Genomic DNA, 19,033 nt, shown 5'->3' on the forward strand with positions numbered 1-19,033 from the left:
CAAGGTTGAAACATTGTTTGATAAACCACAAGTTTTACTTTTGCTACTCATTTACCATAATCGCATTAGGGCAATGTATTTGTGACAACAATAAGTGAAAGTTTATGACACAGAAAGAGATAAAAAACTAATAATGTTACGCTTTACAAGAGCAGTCTCATTACGAAATAGATTCAACTATTTTACCCTCGACCACATCCTTACAGATCCCCTTAACAAATTTAAAGTTCTGGTTCTTGGCGTAGCTTTAACTGGTTTCTGAAGCTTTCTTCTTACTGGCTTCTCAGCACTTCCAGAGGAAACACATGGTTCTCCAAATACTCAACTGCCAACAGTTTTCTGTACCTAGATATTTTTCTCAGGTCATTCAGGACATTTTCCTGTGGTCCAGACTTTCTGCAGACCGTGAAACTGCACTGCTGCTGTTTCAGGCCTTTTCTCCTGCTTCCCTCTGATAGAAGCATACATACATGCCTGACCTTCTGGACAGTTCTGTCTTTCTGTGATAGTCAATTCCTGTTGCCATGCAAAAGTATCTTTTTCCTCTTTCTTCTGCTGTTAAGAGTGCAATGAATTACTGACCTTAAGGATATTGAAGAATTCATTTAGACACATGTGTACAGAACTTCAGATATTTGGTACAACTGTCAGAACTCAAAATTGAAACCAAAACCATGTTTTCCTATTCTTAATACGCACACACACACATAGAAATACAAGTCATACATAAACCTAAACGTTGTTCTTCCATATATGAATCCAAATTTCCAAACAATATTGTGTCACATATTGTCAACAAAAAAAAAATTTGTATCACCAAATGTATTTTAAAACTTGATACATAAGGCAATCAACATTCTAGGACTAGGTTGCTATAGGAAGAATTTATAGAATTCTCCAATTCCTCACCAACTGCACCTCCTGAAGTGCTGTCTAGCCTTGAATCACTGTGAAGAGCTCAGAATAAAGTAGAACTTGAAATGTTCAGTCAGAGCCCTTACAATTATTTTTCTTAAAACTGCTGTGATACTTTGTACTTGTCCAAATTAAAACCAGTTCACATGCGGATTGGTGGGGGGAGGGTGGGGGGGAGAGAGAGAGAGAGAGAGAGAAGGCGGCGAGAGGAGGGAATGGGAAGGAGAAGGTGGGGGAGGGGACATAGAAGAGAGAGAACAGAAAAGGAAACAGAACAGCAAGTGAAAGACAAACCACAAACATGCACTTACCTTAACTGAACCTGAACTGTGAAGTCACACTTGGTCCCAGATATGTCCCTACATAAAAGTGAAACATTTTTCACACATTTAACACTAGTATTCATGAAGGAAATTGCACAGTACAATTCAAAATCTTCTATACGTATTCTGAAATAGGATAATTTATACAATTTGATTCATGATGATCTAGGAGAAGTTTTGTAAACCAAACTAGTTTTTATAAAACTAATAAAAGGATGGTGTTGCTACCAAAAATTTTTCCTAGTTCTATTATTGAGTTGCAACTAACAAATTGAAAAACAGCATTTATTTTTAACTATCAGAAAACTTCATTCACCAACATTCCTTAGATACCTTAAAGTATATGATAAGCAGAACAGGGCGATTAATGATATGAATAATTATTTTTTGATGCTCAAAACTTGTGATAAATGGCAGCTGCCACTGTTACAGAGTTGCAAACATCTGGGATTGATAAAGGATTCAGGGCATTACTGCATTCAGGGCAACACTGAACTAGTTTTATAAATTATGTCTTCACATCATGCTCAACTGAGCAGAATGTTTGAAATATATTGAGACTATAAAAGCAGGAAAGGCTACGGCTCATACAATGTGGGTAAGCCTCACTTGCCGTATCGCGTTTAATCCTCCTCCAATAAAGTAGCAAGGTCTTGGAGAAAGTATGGTGATGATTCACTTGGTTAATACTTGGATAAAGGGCTGAGCGGTGTGTGGAAAACAGTGGTTAAATTGCCTGGAGATTAAGAGCTTGACAGACTCGAGTGCATAAAATAACAAGACGACTGGTGAATCATTCTTTCCAAAACAAGGAAACACAATAATAGAATTCAAGCTAAACTGGTTCAAAGCAAATCCAGAGAAGGTATGGGTTACACAAAATATGGAATGATTCCCCTCAAGGTTGATGGATGTAAAGATAAATACAAACATTTAAAAGAAGATGGGTATTTGCATCAAGGCATACAGAAAAGGGACAGAACAGATGTCATGGCAAACAAAACAGCACAGCAGAAAATGCTAAAGAAACCCTGCAGATCTAGCAGTATCGGTGGAGAGAGAAACAAAGCCAACATTTTGAGACAAGACACGATTTCTTCATAATTGCAGACTCGAAATGTTAGCTTTGTTTCTCTCTCCACAGATACCGCCAAGACCTGCTGAGTCTTCCCAGAATTTTCTGTTTTTATTTATTTCCAGAATCTTCAGAATTTTGCTTTTATTAAAATTGCAGAGCAGATGCCTTACTTTTGTTCTTAGTAATCTTTGTGCATCGAGAGCAAAGGTGAGAGGGTGGAGGGGAATTGATTTATCAGCAAATTGAATCTTGCTATACGATTTCATAAACTGAATTTTAATTTTCAAATAGGTCTATTTATGAAAATACGTTGAAGCAATTTAAATCAAAACTTAATTAAATTGAATTAAAAATTTAGTCTTACTGAAAATTAGTAAATTGGGTAATAGTGATATTTTCCTTCTTTTTCATAAAGCACAGAGACCAAACATAGAAGACAAGTAACGCTCAGCATTTTGAATACTTCAGTGGAGAAATTAAAAAGTCAAGACTTTTAAGTTTTAAAGTGTATAGATAAACCTAAAGCATCCTTGCTGAGCCAATCAGGCCAACTAAAACCAAAACAGAAAGGCAGCAAATTACTTACATTGAGTTGCTAATCTGTTGAACTTGCTGAGGTGTCAATGCAAATGCGAAACAAGTCTCCTGAAACCGCTGACCATTGTCTGAAGCTTAAGAGAAAAAGAAATCCCAAATTTACATTTTTCAAATCTGGATGCAATTTATAATTGCAAATTTAACAAATACAAGATATGGTGAAATGAGTCATTTCAGTCAGTTGATCTAATCTCATTGGAATTATTTCTAACCAATAGAAAGATCCAAAGTAAATTTATTGTCATTATTCACATGTTCATAAACCTTTGCTCTCGAGAAGATGTCTGTCCACGTGTATTGAAGAATTATCTTCGTCATGCTTCCCTCTTCAGCCCCAATGTGGTAATCATATTTATTTAAAACAGTGGTGACAAAAACATTTTGGAGAAATCCAATTCTGTACAACACACTTCGTTTGGTATTCTCCTCAATGATCTCCTCAACTTGCCTCCAAATTCAAAGTGGCTGCCAGAGGAAGTGGTGGAGGCTGATACAATTGCAACATTTAAGAGGCATTTGGATGGGTACATGAATAGGAAGGGTTTGGAGGGATATGAGCCAGGTGCTGGCAGGTGGGACGAGATTGGGTTGGGATATCTGGTCGGCATGGACGGGTTGGACCGAAGGATCTGTTTCCATGCGTACATCTCTATGACTATGACTCTATCGCAGACCCTGTGCTTTATCCTGTTATTGCACAATTCAAGGACTCTTGCAGACAATAATTCAACTTTAGTAGACAAAATTTCAAAGTTTTTGCTTGGTATTTTAGGATTAAAAAGGAAAATAATTTAGCACATTTGTTATTGAAATTCTGATAGCAAACAGCAATTAATACCAGATCATATTCCAATAAATGTTTAGCATAGCATTTTCCAAATACAAAGTCTGGTACGGCATCACATAAATGTCAACTTGCCAGTTGACCCACACAGATGGTCACAAGACATGCAAGAACAGGATCAAAAACTGAATAATCCCAATGCAAAATTAAAACCTGTACAACGTATAATTAATTAACATAGTATGACAATTTAAATGCTGAAATATGACATTACTTTGAGGGTATTTATAAACAGTACAAGCTTAATCAATTAGTTACCCTCTTCAGTTTCCTTCAATTGAGTTATTGCTCTGCAAGCAATGCTTTTGCAAAGAAAGAGGGTACATTTTTAAGTCTGACATTAATGCTCATCACAGGATGCGCTGGGCTGGGTTTGTTAAATTTGCACGCTAAATTGGACAGGGCACAGATTAGAGTGTCAAGGTTTTTTTTAAATTTGGTGTTGAAATCAAGAAGTGAGTTATTCCATTTCTGTCATCCATGTGACCTAAACAAGATCATTGTGGTTGCGATGATCTAATGCCAAGGATTCATGTCCACTTGAAAGTCAAAGATGAAGGTCAATGAGAATTGCATTGCCTGCATGGCACAAAGACAAGAAGCAGCTTCATTTAAGAGGAAAATATGTTCTAATTTATTTAATACGAATGCCACACGGTTCAAAGCAGATTTGGCTCACAGGTGCAGTGGCATTTCAAAGACAACATTTTGACTTAACAGTTATCCAAATATGTTTGGTTTTGATTACTTTTTGAAGGTATTATTTAGCAGTTGATGAAAGAATCGCCCTTGTACCTGCAGAGATATAGTCAGGCAAGACTACTTTAGGTAGGAGAAAAAAAAATTCTCTTATTAAAAGTTTATCATAATTTAGTGCAATAACCTACTTAACTTCTAGTCCCCAAGGTAAAACTTAAAAATTCTGTTGGCATTTACTCATTTTTCCAAACTCAATAAGTTTGTTTGGCAGGTTAAAGGTTATGTCACTTTCTAGCAAATATTGTCAGAATCAAGGAATATCATGCGAAGGCACGAAGGAATATCCAGCCAAGGGAGATCTCTCAATTCTGAAAGTTTCTGAAAACAAACTGTGAAAGGTAAACCAGTAAAAGCAGGAAAGGAGGAACAACTTAAAAGATATTCATTATACAGAACAATTTTAGAATATGTGATTTATTGCAAGTGGCTATTGGGCAAGAAATATCATTTAAACGGCATATCTATTTGGAACTTATTAGCATGGGGAAAGGGCAGAGGCTGGAATAGTTATAGATTGAGAATCATAGCATATCCAAAATCAGCAGCACAAAAGGCATATTGAACTGCACTGTAATTCAAAAATATAAGGATTGTCAAAATCAGAGTTTATCAGAGCTTTATGATTTGTAAGAATTATTAGCACTTCCCAACCAGGGTTGCGAACTGAGTTTTAGTGTTCAAGACTTAAATTGTAACCGTGTACTTCATCAAATATTCAAGACAATAAATGAATTTTCACCATATGTACTGATATATCTATTACGTAATAAAAACAAAATAATTTTCTGGTAACTCTTTAAAGCTCTCAAATATTAGCTAACTTTATCTTTAGATGTTCACTGCATACTTCCAACATTTTGAATTTCTCTATGTAGTACATCCTGTGACATACTGACATTTATTGCAAAAAACGAAGTAAACTCCGATTTCAATTCCTAATATTGTTTATCATTTCCATTGCATTATACTTTATTCTAGTCTCTTGCCAAGGAAATATAGCAATAGAAGGTTTCCATAAGGAAAGAGATTATAAACTCACCTATTTGAAAAGACTGATATGGATATTAACTGGAGAAAAAAGTAAATGGTTTTAAAATATTTGAGACGAATGGCTCATAACAGCCAACATATTTTTCCTATCATGGTTGAGGCAATTTCCGAGTTCTTATAAGGATCCTACAAGTAATTATTTTGGACAGTTCAACCTGTCAGCCAGTAGCTAAGTGTACATAACAATTGCATGGCATCAATTGCACAGAAGTTTCAGAGAAGCTGCTACATGGCGATACTAGTTGTTATGGACCAGACGAAACTCTCTGCAAATATAGCATGGAGATAGACCAGGCCCCAAAGTGTAAAGGTATTGTGTTCCAAATGTAATTCAATTGGTCATACTACTCAGCTTTAAGCAAAACCAAGATTTATTCTTACCCTTTAGTTAAAATACAAACAAAAAAGAATACGTATAACTTTATCACTATTAGAAAACTTAACAGAATAAATTTAACTACTAAACAGCAACTGTTCCAATATAGTAACAATACACCCTTGGCAAAGGCGAATTCAGTAAAACAGACCATCTCACATTCAATGTTTTTCCAATCCAGGAAGAAAGAACAAAGAGAAAATTCTGGCAGAGAGAACTCAAGCTTTTAGCCATAGCCGATAGAGATGCAACAGCTTCCACAGCAAACTTCAAAACCCAACTGCTAAAAGCTAAACTAAAACTTTGGTTCTGTGGGAGTCTTGACTCCACCTATTCACACTACTTCTGCTGTTCCAACTTTCACAAAAAAAACCAAAGGCCTCACAAGCTTCAAATAGACAGCTATATACCTATGGTTCAAAACCTCTCTTTCAAAATAGAAAGGATAAAATACACCTCTTCAGGCATATTGTTGTCACACCAGACATTGAAAAAATGCAAGCTGATGGAGTATTATTTGCTTTTCAAAAATTGTTGGGATGCTTCCTTTACAGGCAACCAATCTAAAATTAACAATTCTGTGTTTCCACAATGGGAAAGCATTCTGTTTGTTAGCAGAAAGATCACAACAGATTAGGTGGATTGGCCATGCTAAATTGTCCAATAATGCCTGGGGATTTGCTGGCTAAGTGGATTCGCCACGGGAAATGCAAGGGATTGGTGGGATGATTTTAGAAGGGTCGATGTGGACTCGATGGGCCAAATGAACTGCTTCCACACTGTAGGAATTCTATAATTCTATGGGAAACAGCATTCTGAATCATACAAGTCATTTCAGCAACTTTTGTGAACAGGCATCATTGAACTACTTATAAGGGGGCGTTTAGAGGAATTAGTTTTAATTTGAAGAGTTAAATGTCAATAGTTCATAACTGCCAGTCTGTCGCTAGAATCTATTAACTTACAATACCTCAGAATACAACAGGATCTTGATCAGATGAGCCAAGGGGCTGAGGAGTGGCAGATGGAGTTAAATTTAGATAAATGGGAGGTGTTGCAATTTTGGGAAAACAAACCTTAACAGGAGTTGTACACTTAAAGGTGGGGTCCTAGGGAGTGTTGCTGAACAAAGAGACCTTGGAGTGCAGGTTCACAGCTCCTTGAAAGTAGTCACAGGTAGACAGGATGGTGAAGGCAGCGTTTGGTATGCTTTCCTTTATTGGTCAGAGTATTGAGTACAGGAGTTGGGAGGTCATGTTGCAGCTGTACAGAACATTGTTAGGCCACTTCTGAAATATTGTGTGCAATTCTGGTCTCCTTCCTATCGGGAAGGTGTTGTGAAACTTGAAAGGGTTCAGAAAAGATTTACAAGGATGTTGCCAGGGTTGGAGGATTTGAGCTATACAGAGAGGCTGAATAGGGTGGGGCTGTTTTCCCTAGAGCATCGGAGGCTGAGGGGTGACCTTATAGAGATTTATAAAATCATGAGGGGTATGGATAAGGTAAATAGATGAGGTCTTTTCCCTGGGGTGGGAGAGTCCAGAACGAGTGGATATAGTTTAGGGTGAGGGGGAAAAGATATAAAAGGCACCTAAGGGGCAACTTTTTCATGCAGAAGGTGGTACGTGTCTGGAATGAGCAGACAGAGGAAGTGGTGCAGGCTAGCACAATTGCAACATTTAAAAGGCATCTGAATGGGTATGAGAATAGAAAGGGTTTGGAGGGATATGGACCAGTTGCTGACAGGTGGGATTAGATTGGGCTGGGATATTTGGTCGGCATGGAAGAATTGGACCAAAGAGTCTGTTTCCGTGCTGTTGATCTCTATGACTCTATGACATAATAGTTTTGTTTAATACTGAAACCTGGTACGAACTTTGTCAATCTAGGTCTGCAAGACAGGTAAGCTGGGGAAGTTTGGTATGCTTTTGAAAATCTTTAACTTTTATGAAGACTGAGAATAGTGGGTTTTGATTCCTAGCATGCTAGTTCATACATTGTATTGTTATGAAGGTGTAGAAGTGTACTGTGCCTTTAAGAAAGTTAAAAGCTAGCAGAACTACCTGACAGCACCATGTGTTCTCAACAAGATACAATGTAACCTTTTGATCCAGCAGCTAGAGTAGCTGGTTGCCTGGAGACAGAAACAAATTTGAATTAGGCCAATCAGTTTAAAGTATACCCCAAAAATACCAAATTCCAACCAAGTTTGAATTTAGCATATTGACAATATTAAAAACCAATGACACAATCCGATCCTTTGAGGGTATAAGACTGGGAAAAATGAACAGTTGAGGGAGAACGGCCAAGGCACTAGCATGTACAGACTGCACGAAACACAGCTCTCTTATCTATCAATGACCTGTGAAAGAGATGTCCTAAGAAGAAAATCTCCAGACGACAATCCAAGTAGAAGATTCGACAGCTGTCTGGCTTTGAAATTTGAATTTTCAGTAAATCTTAATTGGGTATTTTATCAGACTAGTTTTATAGAAGGGAAAGTAAAAGACAGGTGGGAGGAAGGAGTTGTAAGTTAATTGTGCTGTTCTATTTGAAGAAATAAAGTTGTTAATTTTTACTTTAAATGGTGACCTTTGGGATAGGTCTTGGCCTCTCAAATTTTAACAGATTACCGCACAGGGTAAATCTTTTCTGAATTGCTGGTTTAAATTAGCAATGGGGACTTACTCTGTGTCGTAATGTATGTCCATTATTGTCCATTTTCAAACTAGTTAGTTGAGGAGGTATAAGTTTGATTTTTCTTTTCATACCGCTTCAAGATATTCTGTAGATGATGTGCCACTTTAGGCCCTCTAATTTGCAATTAATTTCAATATAAAATCAATAGTGTTCATGGGTGAGTTCAAGTGCAGTGAAAAAAACTCAATCTATTCTCACAACATTGTCAAAAAATAAATATTGCACACCCAATTCTATGTTTTGTTGTTGTTTAGAGAACATCTGCTTTATGAGTTAAACAGATAATTACTTGTAATTTTCTCCAAACAACCCCTCTTTCAAAGGTACAACTACTTGCTTGGTTAAAATTCCAGAAGCAGTTCTCTTGTATCCTAGACAATATTCTTCATGTGGAAACCAAGAAAATGAACATAAGTTGTTTGCCTGACGAAGCATCACAGTCTGGTGTGATCCTGTCCTCTTCTAACATTCATTTTCCTTTAGCCATTGTGAGATACAACCAGAAAGGTGAACTTTGTTCGTGTTGTTATCTACTCAAAGCGACATCAATGATAAACAGGGAAAAATTGTGCCAAGGTCCATCATAAAAAACACACCTGGCAGTTGTATTTTTTTCACAAAGAATCTATGTGCTTTTCATTCTATTAGTCACTGATGCTATTTATTGAAGAGTCATTACCTAAGTACACATTCAGCCAACAAAGCAATACCCTTCATATGTAACATTTGATTCAAAGATACAAAAACAACACACGCAACACAGAACATAAAGACAATTAAATCTCACATTTGCCCTTGGAATCACTGAAGAAAATTGTGACTTTACAGCAGTCTTTGTGCAAAGATTATCCCTGTTTTGTTAGTTCATATACATGCAGAGACCATCAGGCTCAAGCACCTTTTTCAAATTTCCATTAGCCACCGCTCATATACTTCAAAAGACAGTTATCGCCAGAAATATATCCAATTATCTTGAACTTTTATCAATTCAAAAGCATTCTTGGTAATGTATTCTACAATTTTTCTGTGACACTGTATAAAATCAATTCTGACTTTGTTCCTCAATTTTAATCTTTAGTGTAGTCTCTCAGGTTGACCGATTCTTCACAAGTCAGAGGAGAACCATTCATACCAATAATACATAAAATAACCTGGCAACAACTGTTAACCAACAGGAGTAGCAGAGCATTGCCTTACCTATCCCTTCATCTACAGAAACCAACACTAAGCCAGTTATCTCACGTCGAGATTTACACTGGTCCCAAGTAAACAGTCAGACTAAGAATTCTGGTATCAATGTACACCTAATGCAAGTATCAAACTGCACACTCACTCTGTAAATAAATATGTCAGCATACTTGAGAACTCAAATGAAAGTCTGTACTCTCTACAATTGTGAATGGGTAGTTAAAATGAGGGACATGCCTAGAGTGAAAGAAAATCACCTTCAGCACTGTATTTTATTTATGCAATAAAAACAACAAACTGCAACTAAATAATTTTTTGTGATCTTCCCCCCAAAAAAAGAGCAAAGTGTTTAATGTTTAAGCTTTACAGGGTGGAGTACACGTAAGTAAACTCTTTCCAAGGCACCAGAAAATCTCTAAATTACAGAGGAGCCCAACCTGTTACTGCCCATCCGAGATAAGTAACATTAATCAAAATACAAATGTTGGGAAACTATAATGCAAGTCATAAACGGAGAGGATTAAATAACAGTTTTTGTGAGCTGATTGAGCTTCAAATATCAATGACACAACTTTTAAAATCTCTTTCCTTCCCTCTCCTGAGCCTTTTTAAAGACGCTGATGAGCATGGTACACTTTCATAGATACCAACTGCCCCTATGTTTCCTTACTCTTCACATGAATTATAGGAGAGTGTCAGCAGACTATACAAGTAGCTTGCACCAATGCTAGCCACAATGCTTGCAGTCAACATTCACAACCCACAATTTCCAGCTGAGCTCCTCTAACCTACAATGCATCAGGATACCCTCCCTGCTGAAAAGGTCATGCATGTGGATTCTGTTTGGCTCCCATTGGGACAGCAGCAGGTTTGGACCTATTCATCCAAAAAGATCACTGAGGCAAATAGAACTACACATGAAAAATAGTCATCTTGAGGTACCCAAAAAAAAATGCCAGTCTCCATTTGCCTTAACCCTCAGTATGTCAGCATTTATGGATAAAGGAAATATTGATTTGGTTGCAGAATGGGAAGGAATCCTGTCTATGGAACAAACTGCATATAAGTTTTGTTCAGATCCAAACTTGCATTTCTAACCTGATAGATGTGATCAATCACATTTTTAAAAACAAAATGGTATTTAAGTCATGCTTTCATTTCAACAAAGCCTTTTATGCAAAGATACCCTGCAAAACCCCAAAAGTCTTTTGCCAGTCATTGTTGAAAATGTTATAGTGATTTCTTCTAGTGGTATGTATTTTCAGTAAACTTGCTGGCAGGATTCCATGCAGAAACATGGAGACAGCGTTTCAGGTTACTGCTGATAGCAACATATTTCGTAATCTACCCATTCGCTATAAATAACTTGGGCGTTTAGTATCTTAACTCTTACGATCATTGCTATCAGTAGTGACATGTTTCCAGAGTACAAAGTCCTTGAAGTGCACTTGAGACTTCTGCTCTCTCTCAAATTCTGACTGCAAACTATTAAAATGCAGCAAGGAGGCACTTTTTTTGCTTCAGTACCCAAGTGCAACCTAGCTTACAAAACTGAAAATTTGTTTGAAAAAAAAACTTTTAAAAATTATGGTGGGAAAAATACTGTATTTTGTGAAACAAAAATGAAAACAGTACAACACATTACTAACACTGAATTACAAGACCAATTACTTTGACAAGAATTTTCCAACAAGTTAGTAGATTGATGCAAAAGGTTTATATAGTTTGAAAAAATGTAAACATGTCTCATTCCAGCAAACCTTTGACACTATAGCTAAACATAGATAGCACCATCAAGGCAGGGAGCTGAACTCCTAAGCTGCAGTAAAAAGTCACAAGTGACTAAATGTACAGCTTGGTTCATTTACATTCCTCCATAGAAAAAGATAGCAATGTTAAACAACTTTGTTGATCAAGACTCAATTATTGGGGAAAATGAAAAAAAAGAGCAAAATGAAGTTTTCGAAACAGGAACTTCAACTCCCAAAAAACTGTGAGAATTGGGTGTGTGACTAGGGATGGGGTCAGGAACGAAGAAGTGGAAGAGAAAGAATATGCAAGTGTGAATAAATGTATCTCTGAAAAGTCAACATTTGCTTCATATTTTCCATATTTACAATGAATGAAACTAACAATTGTGACTTCAATATAAAGTACATACTAATACATGAAAACTAATTTAGAAGAGGTCACCATTCAGTCAACCCAGAAGATATCCATGATAGAAGCTATACATTTTCTTATGGAGGGATCTATCTTTTATAGGTAAAAAGGAACATGCCCCAAAATTGCACCTTTTTGTATTACACAAAAGCATTGTGACAATGGTGCATCCTCCACAGCAACACATTGACAAATCAGATTCTATTCAGCAACCAAACCTTCCCTCGTGTATTATAAATCATTGCTCCCTTTGAAATGTGGCATCTTTGCATCTGTCTTGATGAATGTTAGACAAAGATCTTCAACAACATGTTACTTTGTCAAAATTGCAAAACAAGTATCTAAATGAGGCAAAGAGCAAAGGGTTCTAGACCACAAATATGCAAAATGCTGCAAGTTACATAAAGACGCTACTTCTGGAATTAAAACTAGAAAGATTATGCTAGAGTGCATTGAACACTGGTTAGACCACAGGTGAGGTTCTAGTTAATATTTTATTAAAACCAGTAGAGGCACTGGACAGATTGCAAGGATGGTTTGAAGGATTTTGTTTGGAAGAGGTGCAGGTCAGAGTGCAAAATAACTACATAAGAGGGTATAACATTTTCAAAATAAGCCACAGTGTTGGATTGCCTGACATAATGCAACTTCTTTATCCACCAGCCTCCAAAGAAAATCAACAAAAGCTGTATTTTAATATATTGTCCTAAGATTTGTTCCATTCTTTTAGCAGTCAGTCAGTACACTGATGGAGACACAATGCAAAATCCAAAGAACATGGAATGTGCGGACCAATCTCAGTGTTAGAAAAGCACTCCATGCCTCTTCAGTAGAAAGCGAATTCAATTCAATGTATGATTCGTGTGATAAAAGAAAATGTAACAATCATACAAGTCCAAAATTGGTCACTGCTCATGGGTGAACATACAAATATGGACACAGAATTAAATTTATCATTTAACAGTTAACAACAGATAAACTTACGAAGTAAAAACAAGATAGATTATGAATCATCCAACTATTTGTATCTTAAAATAGTCTAACTGTCGTGGTTACAAGAAATATTTCAGCTACTGAAAACAAATCACGACATAAGTATTCTCAGATAGAATAATATTGGTTTATTGAACTGGATTTCTTATGTTCATCTCAAGCACTATAGAAATGGCAACAAAATAAGTCTATTTTGGGCACCTGTTTCTTACCTAGACTAGTTGGTTTTATCAGTTCATCAAGAATGTCATAAAAGGGCAATTTCTGCAGTTTTACATCCGGATGGACAGGATGGAGCGATGATGTCAGGTGTGGCAGGTCTAGTTCGTGTTTAGGTCCCAACAGAGAAACAGCAAGCAGTGGAGATGTTGTTGCATGCCCATCGTAGGGGAGCTGTGGGATAGCAGCTGGTGACAATGGTGTAGTCATGGAAGTTGAAGTTGAATGAACAGAAGAAAGGGTCAGGTCAGCGGGTGTCACAATCTTCTGTGGGAATCTCCGCCTATATAGTTCCTTAATTTTCATCTGAACAGCTGGGCTGCAGCCAGCTTTCAACAAATGCAATGCTTTTGTTAGGAGTTCGTGTTTACGACCGTGTTTGTTCCGTCCTGCATAGCCCAGTAACACTTGAAGCTCCGACACTCTAAGGCTCATAACCATTTGCTTTAAAGGGATTGGGAAAATAAAGGAGAGAGAAAAATCATTAATAGGAAAATGTTGTCTTGTGATTAATTAATACAATGTTCTTGTATTCACAGGGCTAGTGCCACAAAAATATTACACCTCATTCATGGCATTATAAATCAATTAAAGTTGTCAAATTAGGGCCCAGTCTAAGCAGTACATAATGCAAAATCCAATAGCCTTCAACAAGCCTAATATGGAAGCAACAGACAACCTCACTTAAATATTTTTTTCCAAAGTCAAATTCAGAAAGCTGTACAGATATAAATATGGAGGACCTTATGGACGAAGTAAGGCTATTTGCCAATCTGACTTCAACTATTGGCATTTTGGTTGAGTTAACATGCATTAGCACATCATTGACTGTTTCAATTCAAAATTAATACTGATACTGAGATCTTATTTATCATTGGATTGCATTATAGAAATTACCCATCTATTTGTCCAAATTTTACAAGTTTACCAGTTTAAACTGCTAAAAGATGCAGTTTTGGAAGCAAGACTCAACAACCTCTTTTAGAATCTATTTGCACATTATATTGTAGATGACGATTCAACTTCTTGTTACTTTTCCAGATTACTTCCATTAAATTATTTTTGAAAGCCCTTAAATAAACTTCAATTTGTTGCTGCAAAAAAAGTGTGCACTTGTAGGTTTCCAGGTACACCGTGGCAGCACTTATCAAAAGTTTTATTTAAACATAGCACACATAAGCTACCATGCAGCTGGAAAGGAGTCAGTATTAATGGAACAATTAATGCTGATACAATACTTTTTTCATTTCTTTCCACAGGCAAAATAATATAGTACAATGGTGAATTAACTTTAAAGGAGATACTGCGGATATTTTTAAATCAACATGTTCAGAAATGCTATAACACACCATTAGAGCAGATGGTACTGCAACCCAGGCCTCCAGGTCTAGAGGGAGGGATAAGTTAGTTATCTCCACATTCAACAGATCTGTAACCACTGCAGATTTGGCAAAGCAATGTTTATAACAGAAGTGCATGCAGTTTACAGTACTTATCAGCTCTGAAAGCTGCAGAATGATGTTTTTGCAACATTGCTATTTGTCTCCTATGTTACCAGCAACTCCATGAGCTGAAAATGTGTTGCTGGAAAAGCGCAGCAGGTCAGGCAGCATCCAAGGAACAGGAGAATCGATGTTTCGGGCATAAGCCCTTCTTCAGGAATGAAGGGCTTATGCCAGAAACGTCGATTCTCCTGTTCCTTGAATGCTGCCTGACTTGCTGCGCTTTTCCAGCAATACATTTTCAGCTCTGATCTCCAGCATCTGCAGTCCTCACTTTCTCCTCGAGCAACTCCATGAGGCTCTGCACACAAAGTTGATTTTGGTTGTCAAAACAAATTCAAACTGCTGAATGATTTAAGTAACATATGCCTTTAAAAAAAATTCAAAGCATCACACACAATACAAAATGCGGTTTCTGCTATTACTTTTAAAATGTCTAAGATTCAGCCAAAGTGCACCAGTCATTTCTCTCTATTAGATATATAAAAGCGGTTGTGTAGCTTCAGGGGGCCACTCTGCCACCGCGGGGCAAGGTGAGAAGGCAGGCTTCAGTGAACTACCAGAGTCTATACTCATCACACTTTAACTAACATTTGTTAACTAGCCTAAAATAAAGGTAGCATTTTGGACAGATTAGCAGCTAGTGTTACTTTTTTGCAATCCATCAGTCAAATGGAATAATTTACATTGGCATTGTACAATCAGGATTTTGCACCACTGACAGCCAGTGAATTTCAGGTAGGTATTCGCCAAGTTTGAGTTTATGATGTAACAACTTGTGCAAATACTCATAAATCCAAAAGCCAAACCTGTCAGACTCAAAACTATAATGAACTTCAGTGTTTAACACTGTGTCCCCTTCTTTACTTTGTCAGAAGTCCAGAGTTGCAGGCCAATAAACATCTTTGAATGATTCCGGAGAAACTGCTGTTGCTGCTCGTGATTGGTGAGGTCGAACCTAACTGCGATGCAACAAAATTATTTTTTTTTAAAAACATGTATCTACTTCCATCTCAATCAAAACAGAAGGTGATACTGCAGCACATTCAACATATAGTGGTGACAGCTTTGATGCAGAAATGTTGTGAAGGAGTACAATCCATTTCAGCCACGTTAATGGCACAGTTTAGTGGCACAAGCAGCACACTAGTATTTAAGTATGATGTAAAAGGAGGGTCTGAAGACATTTTTACCTTTCAATTAGTATTTCAGCTATCCAAATTATAACAATTAACCAATTTATTTCAAATAGAAACAGCTTAATACTTCATCAAGATCCCCTCAATGAATGGAAAAGGAAGAATATGAAACCACCAGTCTGGTTCATGGTCAGCTTTCTGCAGACTTGGACAATGGGCAACACAATCCATTTTGTTAACTCTGTAGGGTTAAGTGAAAAGTTAAGTATTTATTTTCCCATCCAGTCAAACTAAAAGGCAAATCAGGGCAGACTTATACACTTAAATGGTAAGGTCCTGGGGAGTTTTGCTGAACGAAGAGACTTTAGAGTGAAAGTTCATAGTTCTTTGAAAGTGCAGTCGCAGCTAGATAGGATAGTGAAAGTGATTTTTGGTATGCTTTCCTTTATTGGTCAGAGCTTCCAGTATAGGAGCTGTAAAGTCATGTTGTAGCTGTACAGGACATTGGATAGGCCACTTTTGGAATATTGTGTGCAATTCTGGTCTCCCTCCTATCGGAAGGATATTGTCAAACTTGCAGTAGTTCAAAAAATGTTTGCAAAGGATGATGCCAGGATTGCAGGGTTTGAGCTGAAAAGGCTGTTTTCCATGGAGTGTCGGAGGCTCAGGGGTGATCTTAGAGGTTTATAAAATCATGAGGGGCTTGGTTAGGGTAAAGAGACAAGGTTTTTTCTTTGGGGCGGGTGACTCCAGAACTAGAGGGTGTAGGTTTGGGGTGAGAGGGGAAAGATTGAAAAGAGACCTAAGGGGCAACTTGTTCATGCAGAGGGTGGTGAGTGTATGGAATGAGCTGCCAGAGGAAGTGGAGGAGGCTGGGACAATTACAACATTTAAAAAGCACCTGGATGAGTAAATGAATAGGAAGGGTTTAGAGGCATATAGGCCAAGTGCTGGCAAATGAGACTAGATTAGTTTAGGATTTCTAGTCAGCATGGACAAGGTGGGCTGAAGGGTCTGTTTCCATGCTGTACTTCTCTATGACTCTAACTATTCCTAAATTTAAGAGCTTGTTACAGAATTCAGTCTTCAATTTTTCCAAAGGTGTCAGCTGTGATTCAGTTGTTAGCACTTTCACCTCTGGAGTCAGAAGGTTGTGAATTCAAGTGCCACACAAGTAACTGAATGGGAAGAAAATCTAGCTTGGTTATTGGTTGCACTGAGAGAATGCTGCCATGTTTGGAGATACTGTTTTTCAAATTAGTGTTGTGAAAAACCATTTGGCACTATTTCAAAAAGAGAGCGAGTTCTCCCCAACCCCTTGGCTAATAGCTTTCCCTTAAACAACGAATAGTTTATTTTAAAGTAATGGTCATCATTACACTGGCATTTGTGGAAGTTTGCTGTGTGCCCAGTTCTCCAACATTACAACAGTGACTACAGTTCAAAACTACTTCGTTAATTGTGCAGCATTTCAGTTTGTCCTGAAGTCACCATTCAACCCAAATGGTCCAGTTTCCACAGACCCCGCCTACCACACTATCTCCATCTACACATCTTTCTAACCTGGTCTTCCCCGGGCATTTGTCTTGACCGCCCTTAAATCCATTATTTCCATTTTGCAAAACACTGTGCAGGTCACAGCTAGCAACATGCATTTCTCATTTATAATTTTTAATTCTACTCGTTAATGCGCAATCATTTCTGATGTAAGCATACTGAACTAACTTTCTTAGTATTAGTTTGAACCTGTTCACACTGAGACTTTCTACAGGCAGATACAACCATTGCACTGCAAGTGCCTTTTACCAACAGGAGGGAAGACAGATATTCTAAGCTCAACTTTCATTTTAAAACGATAATGAAACCTGCTTAGAGTAGAGCTCCTCATCATTCTAAATTCACCCTGAAGAGACAAGCAAAGATCAAAGCAATTGCTTGTTCTGTACCTTAAATAAAAGGACTGGCTTTGTGTTTTTTGTTCACAATGTAAGGAAGATTCGAACATTGTAGTTGCATGCCTTTCTAACCACTTCAAAAAAAGTGATCAGAACAGGAAATAGGAGTTGGCAGTGAGACTTCACTGCTACAAATCTGATTGGGAGCTCGAGGCACAAGTTTGGGAAGTACTCTACATTTACAGAATTCAAAAGAGTAAAAGTAATAAGCCCATTGTGATTACAAAGAGGATTTGTTTCAGTACTGAAGTGTGTGAAATGTAACATTCCCTAGAATCAGTTCAGCTTAGGGGATAATCAAAACAAAATGGTACTAAGTTTCATTGGATCACCTACAGCACCTTTTAAAAAATGGTTAGGCTCATACGAGTGCCGGAAGCATAGAATGCTGATAGAGGCAGAACTTCAACTTTTTGTCAATTTGGTGCTCAGAATGAAAGATATTAGTACATTCCCAAGTTAGGTACATCACAAACAACCTGAAAGAAGCTCCTTTCACTTTGTTGATCAATTTGCTTTAGTCCAAACACAACCTCCAGCCTACATTTCTCTCACTGGCAATCTCACAAGCTCAGTATGTCAATTATGATACCCTTCAATTGTATTTTATTATAGGTGGAAGTATACAAATGCTTCTTCCACTCTGTCCTCAACTCTTCTAATGCTGCAAATCAGTCAACTGAAGCAAAGATTTTCTTCACAGTTCAATGCAAGAGAATTCAAAATTGCATTTATCCAATTCACCTTTCAAAGTCTCATGGTGTGAAATGTAAAATCCAGCACATCTTTTCAGCTTAACTCTACACACTCCCAACAATACAAAATCAATAACATTGCTGACATTTAACTAACAATCAGTACTTTTGCAAAACACAACTTAAATGACACCAATATATAGAAGTTTGCAAGGCAATAAACAAATAAACTGAATTGTGTTCTAAAACAATGCTCTGTTTAATCAGGATGAAAATCTCTGTTACCTCAATTACCGCTGCTAATTCCTAGTAGAACCATTCCTTTACCTTCCTTTTCCATATTGCAGTTCTTATTAAAAATGCAAAAGAATAGCAAGTGGACCATACAATCATAGCTCAAATTGGGCTGTTATCATTATAAAACATCCCAAGACACTTAGCACAAAAAACAAACAGTTGACAATGGTGTCTGGATCAGAATTTGGTATTCCTACAGGGCCAGGGAAGAGCAGGGATCTTGAAGGATTGTAGTTCTAC

The 19,033-nt window shown here is 37.3% G+C and overlaps 1 protein-coding gene across 1 annotated transcript; it reads right to left on the reverse strand.

Moving 5' to 3' along the window:
* Positions 1-1,128: 1,128 nt before the first annotated feature.
* Positions 1,129-13,827, reverse strand: LOC122547227 (E3 SUMO-protein ligase PIAS1-like). Its single transcript, XM_043685866.1, has 3 exons — positions 13,199-13,827; positions 2,903-2,987; positions 1,129-1,274 (listed from the first exon to the last, which is right to left on the reverse strand). The coding sequence occupies exons 1-3, from the start codon at positions 13,644-13,646 to the stop codon at positions 1,223-1,225; spliced, it is 585 nt and encodes a 194-aa protein (XP_043541801.1). The 5' UTR covers positions 13,647-13,827; the 3' UTR covers positions 1,129-1,222.
* Positions 13,828-19,033: the final 5,206 nt, after the last annotated feature.

The sequence above is a fragment of the Chiloscyllium plagiosum genome, unplaced genomic scaffold, assembly GCF_004010195.1.
Source record: "Chiloscyllium plagiosum isolate BGI_BamShark_2017 unplaced genomic scaffold, ASM401019v2 scaf_3006, whole genome shotgun sequence".
Taxonomy (NCBI): domain Eukaryota; kingdom Metazoa; phylum Chordata; class Chondrichthyes; order Orectolobiformes; family Hemiscylliidae; genus Chiloscyllium; species Chiloscyllium plagiosum.

Bases quoted from the DNA above. Each gene is read 5' to 3' on its own strand.
- LOC122547227 (XM_043685866.1), bottom strand. From the start codon at position 13,646: ATGGTTATGAGCCTTAGAGTGTCGGAGCTTCAAGTGTTACTGGGCTAT. The intron at 2,988-13,198 runs GTAAGAAACAGG...TTTTCTCTTAAG, and splicing joins GATAAAACCAACTAGTCTAG to CTTCAGACAATGGTCAGCGG. The intron at 1,275-2,902 runs GTAAGTAATTTG...ACTTTTATGTAG, and splicing joins CAACAGATTAGCAACTCAAT to GGACATATCTGGGACCAAGT.